The 5,697-nt window shown below is 41.5% G+C and overlaps 1 protein-coding gene across 2 annotated transcripts; it reads left to right on the top strand.

The window, feature by feature from the left end:
* Positions 1-1,200: 1,200 nt before the first annotated feature.
* Positions 1,201-5,121, top strand: osr2 (odd-skipped related transciption factor 2). 2 transcript variants are annotated; one of them, XM_034102007.1, is made up of 4 exons: positions 1,201-1,426; positions 3,238-3,927; positions 4,243-4,342; positions 4,732-5,121. In XM_034102007.1, exons 2-4 carry the CDS (start codon positions 3,275-3,277, stop codon positions 4,804-4,806), a joined length of 828 nt encoding a protein of 275 aa, XP_033957898.1. In that variant the 5' UTR covers positions 1,201-1,426; positions 3,238-3,274; the 3' UTR covers positions 4,807-5,121. The 2 variants fall into 2 exon arrangements, with proteins under 2 accessions (XP_033957898.1, XP_033957897.1); XM_034102006.1 differs by having other exon boundaries at positions 4,650-5,121.
* Positions 5,122-5,697: the final 576 nt, after the last annotated feature.

Here is a 5,697-nt window from a genome sequence, read left to right as displayed (position 1 = left end):
ATATTTCATTACAATTATTTATAACAAATGGCTCATAACAATCCTAGTAATTCTACATTTCACGAAAGTACATTTGCTTTTTATCTTTGATTAAAATGTCTTTTTTTTAATTAATATTCAACAATTCCTTCTGTGAGGAATTAAACATTTGCGTTTACATGAACCTGCTGATCGAAGCCGGTGTGTGTGTGTGTGTGTGTGTGTGTGTGTGTGTGTGTGTGTGTGTGTGTGTGTGTGTGTGTGTGTGTGTGCGTGCGTGCGTGCGTGCGTGCGTGTGTGTGTGTGTGTGTGTGTGTGTGTGTGTGTGTGTGTGTGTGTGTATGTATGTTTGATTCGGGCTGTCAAAAGTCTTACCAAATTCGCATTTTATTTAATCTGTGGCGAAAAATCAGTGTGATTAATGTCATGGTGCCACTTCTAATATATTTACAATGGTAAGAAAAATAATCACACTTTAGTATCTTTACAAAAAAATTCATTGTTTTGATACAACACGTTGCCTTCATATAGTAGCCTACCTCAACAAATGACAAACTATTTAATTTCACACAATATATGAAAAATAATCAAAGGACAATTCATGTTTGGAGAACTAGGAGCTGACTCGGGTAAAACGCCTATTTAGCTGTAAATAACACAGGCAGCGAACCTGCAACCCGTGTGACGTTTTCATAACGATCAAATAAACCAGAAGTTCCTGAGAAATATGAAACTGTGGAGAAGTGAGAAAAGAGCAGCTAATTGTCAGAAGAAACTCGTGCCGTTGACTTTGTTTGTGTGCCATGCTGCAGGGTGTCACAAACCACCATTCATTATACCACAAATAAATAAAATGATTTAAAGCGATGGCTCTTCTTTTGCCCTCCGCTCTCTCAATTGGATTTGATGGTTTCAAAAAAATCTTGTAAACTGCTCGAGTATCCAAAAGAACGTTCTGGAGGAACAAACGATCAGGGTTTCCTCGTGCTCCTCCAATCATGTCTTTAAAGAAGGTATCAGCCTTGGCTATGTGGTACGAGAGGTGTCAGATTAGAACACGCTTCATACTATGGTCTAGAACCCCAGTTGCTATCCAAACACAAATAAACAGAGGAGGAACATTGGAGTTAATGATAGAGGAGGGGGGTGGAGGCGTGTCGGAGGCGGGCTGAGCGCTGCAGAGCCCCGAAGCCCTGAAAAGTGAGGACCGGTGCGCATTGCCCACACTTCCAGCCCCAGCTCCGGACGGATCGCACTCTGCTGCTGTCGGTCCTCCTTACAAGCTGTCAGATCTCTGCAAAGGTCCGAGACATCAGCTGACCGCATGGCTTCATGAAAGTTTCATGGACTTGGAAAACTTTCAGCGGCGCTTTATTGGAGCTCTTGGCCTCTTTAGTTCCTGTGGATTACTGGCATAACGCAGGACCCTTTGCAGCTATTTATTGGGGTAAGATTCTGTTTGCTCGTGTTCATGTCAGTCTTCTGCAGGGAGGGACTCTCAACTTCCTTTGGAGAACTTTTCACTTAAAGATAATAGCCTACATTACGTTTCAGCCCAAACCAAATAGATCAAAAATGTTAATACAATATAAAATCATGAGCATAAGCTAAATTACATTGTTGTTTAAGAAGTGGTGGTTGCTTGGTGATGATCAACACCTTGAGGTCATAGTTCACCCACGTTTTGACAGCACTGTTCTCTGTCCTCAGTGCATAACATCCCGAAACAAGCAGTCCATAAAAACTAGTCTTGATTTAAAGAAATGTAAAGGCTTCGTCCAAAAAAGGAAACTGACAAGGATTAGCCTAAAAGAACACGGCAAGGCGTTGAGACTGCTGTCAAAGTGAAGTCCAAAGGTTATTGAGAGAACAGGTTGAACACAGTTGTTCATATGATCGGAGAACAAGTGCCTGCATGGTGACTTAGGCTGCACCTGTGCACACTTTCATTTAACCCTATCCGCCTCTGAAAGGGAAGCAAAGTATTCAAAGATCTGTGGAACGAATGTAATGACCTGACCGAAACAAGCAGCAGCCCTCCGTCTGGACTTTCACTCTGCAGTGTGAACCATGTCTTAATCTCCAGAAAGGTTCAAGTTCTGCACCCTTGTGAAATATTTGATTCAAATACGATTTCATCTGACCTGACAAAAACCGCTAAGCAAAATATTCAAATACAGGAAACTGTTTTTTTAAATGTAATTCTCGACTAAATCTGAAGGTCAGCTCGCCGTCGCACCGCAGTTTCCGCCGGAGACCTGGCCGATACACGGGTTCTCCTCCGGGCTGGAAACACCCGGGTCTCAAGTATTCTTATTAATATTTCACCATGTGTCCTACATTGCGGAGATAGATTCATCTTCATGTAAACTTGTTCTGTAGAGAAGTTAAAAGGCCCAGAAGTTATTTGCAACTATCTTTTCTTGGGAAACCTATATTATTTTAAAAGAAAACACATTTAGAAAATAAACCTACAAGATAAATATTTGGCCACGTTGGCTACGTTCCACCAATATGAAAATAAAAAGCACATGCATTTCTAGCAGGGATTAAATTCACTTTCTTGTGGGTAGGGCCAGCATTGCTGTGTTCTGCTCTGACTCACCCACTGATTTGATCGCTGCTTGCAAAATTCCTGACTTCTGCAAAAAAACATGGAAGACACTTGTTTTTCATTGTGAAACACTACAACGTGTCTTCTCTAATTACCTTCTATGAGATTTAGAGCATTTTTATTCTTCATGTGTAATTTAAAGTGTACCTCGATGTCATCTTAGTGTTTCACACCCACATAATTTAATTACAGTTTCGATGACCGATTTGTTTTATTAAATCGCTTTGAAGCGTCTCTCCGTCTTTATGGGACACACTGTTTTTGCGTGTGTATGTTCTCTCGTGTTTGTTCTGACGACGAAGAAGGATTTCACTTAAACCGATTTTCAATGCATTTATCATCAGCTCCCTCACCTTTGGCAAATTATAAAATTATTATAAACATTAATTTGCTAAATAATCTGAGTCCAGATTACCCACTTTAAATTGAAGGGAATTTCCTTTGGTTAGCGCACATCATGAATATAGGCTATATCCTGTCAGTTTAGTAAAGCAAAACTACATAGGTTAAAATAGTCTAGTCAAACAGGTGTTTTCACTTTAACATGATCTCAAAGGGAATGTGTGGATGAGCCGTTTTGTTAATACTGGCTCAAATGTTGCATTTGTTCACAACACTCATCCTTTCGTATGTTTTCTTCTCAGGGTATTTACCGTGTCTTCTGCTGAGTTCTGAGCCGAGATGGGGAGCAAAGCCCTGCACGCTCCGATCCCCCTGCACCCGGCCCTGCAGCTCACCAACTACTCCTTCCTGCAGGCCGTCAACACGTTCCCCGTGGAGCAGCTGCAGGGGCTGTACGGCCTCAGCGCGGTACAGACCATGCATATGAACCACTGGACTCTTGGTTACCCGCACATCCAAGGCCTGAGGTCGACGATCACAGAGATGGCAGCAGCCCAGGGTCTGGTGGACCCCAGGATTTCCTTCCCAGCGTTACCCTTCACAGCCGCAGCGCAGCTCTTCCACCCTAAACAAGCAGGCTTTGCAAACGGCCTGCCCCTGCTGCACAAGGAGAGGCCGAGGTTTGATTTCGCCAACCTGGCCCTCGCTGCCACTCAGGAGGACCCGCCGAAGGCTGCGGATCTGGCGAAATTGGCATCGGGGCTAGGGGGAACCATCTCCGAGCTGAGCAAGCTGTCCCCGGACAGAAAGCCCACCCGGGGCAGGCTCCCATCCAAGACTAAAAAGGAATTTATTTGCAAGTTCTGCGGCAGGCATTTCACCAAGTCCTACAACCTCCTGATCCACGAGAGGACCCACACAGACGAACGGCCCTACACCTGTGATATTTGTCACAAGGCTTTTAGAAGGCAGGACCATCTCAGAGACCACAGGTAAAATACATTTTTGAACAGATAAGGTGCTGCACATTCACATATTCCCAGCAGTATTCCCGGTTATGCAAATAATTGTAATCCCAAATGTGTATTAATCTAAATAACCTCGTCACTTGGATTTAAAATATGTTTTTTATGTATGTTGCTACCAAATAAAGGCGTTTGCCAAATAGTTCTACACGAGGGCGCTAAAGGTCTTTTACGCATTATGCTGCACAGTAGAGATGTTTCGCCCTGTGACTGGTTTATAACCGCTACAAGAGAATCCATGCCTGAGCAGACATTTGATTAAGTGTCATTTCTGTTTTACAGATACATCCACTCCAAGGAAAAACCATTCAAATGTCAAGAATGTGGGAAGGGATTCTGTCAGTCTCGAACTCTAGCCGTCCATAAAACCTTACATATGCAGGTAAGCTGGACATATTAACAGTCTCCATGATTTTATACTCACTAAACTATGTGATACCTTATGATAATAATTCACTGTTTACTATACATGGGGCTCACACTCTCATTGGACAGTTTCGTATGGCCAATTACCAATTAAAATGAATAAATAAAATGAGAGACGAGTACAATTTGTGTTAAACGTTGTGTAAATCAGTGAGCGCTATATCTGACGCAATAGTGAACAAATTGAGATGAATGAAAGCTTTGCTATAGACGTTCTATACAATTAAAGGGAATAATCCTTTGCTTGCTTCAAATCTAAACAGGAGTCTCCCCACAAATGCCCCACATGCGGAAGAACCTTTAATCAAAGAAGTAACCTGAAAACTCACCTTCTCACCCATACAGACATCAAGCCCTACAGCTGTGGCCGCTGCGGAAAGGTGTTTCGGCGCAACTGTGACTTGCGACGGCACAGTTTGACGCACAGCCCACATCAGGACTACTAGCCTGGACAGACTAACAAAATAATAATGGACAAAAAGCAGCAAGACAAGTCAACGACTATTTTTTTTCAAAGACAATCTCCAAATCAGGACACGTTTACTGCCGCACTATTCAAAGTGGGATGTGGTTACATCTCAAGAGCCATGCTTTCAGACCACCTGTAAATATCCAGACCCTGTACATAATGTTTTTTTATGTTCTGTCTTACCTTGAAATTATAAACTTGTCAAAAAACAGTCATAAGTTTAAAGTATGTTAAATTGTATTGTATAATTAAATATTTCCATGATACATTTGCATATGCCTTGTTTTTTTTACATGATCTGATTCACAGTGTAAAAGCCCAAAAAGCAATATTTAGGTAAAATCGATTCCCATGAACAATGACTGCCTATGTTTACAGCCAGTGAGAGCTGTTATTTTTCTGTTTTACAGTATACAGCAGAATATATCCGTTAGCAGCTAGAGTATGGAATGCAAAATGATGTGTCTTTTCAATTGATTATGGTAAACAATCCGAATGTTTATTTAATAAAATGAAAATCATATTACGATTTTTACACAGATGTACACCATCCCCCTTTAAGTGTTGAGTGTAAATATTTTAATTATAGAGCTCAGTTATTCTAGATCCTGGATTTAGAGGCTCATTCGTGTTCTCTTCGCCTCATGAGAAGCTTCATCACATCTGTATCTGCATCTCCAGCGCAAAGACATAATTGAACCGAAGGAGATGAGTCCTGGCTGACGGATTATATTTTTTGGGAAAAATTGATTGGGCTTCAATAATGATTTCATTTCGTTTTTTAGACCCTATTTTACACCTACATCAACCCTCTACCAATTGTTGTTCAGCACATTTTTAAT

The sequence above is a fragment of the Pseudochaenichthys georgianus genome, chromosome 16, assembly GCF_902827115.2.
Source record: "Pseudochaenichthys georgianus chromosome 16, fPseGeo1.2, whole genome shotgun sequence".
Classification (NCBI taxonomy): Eukaryota; Metazoa; Chordata; class Actinopteri; order Perciformes; family Channichthyidae; genus Pseudochaenichthys; species Pseudochaenichthys georgianus.
This window is presented reverse-complemented; position numbering and strand designations above follow the sequence as displayed.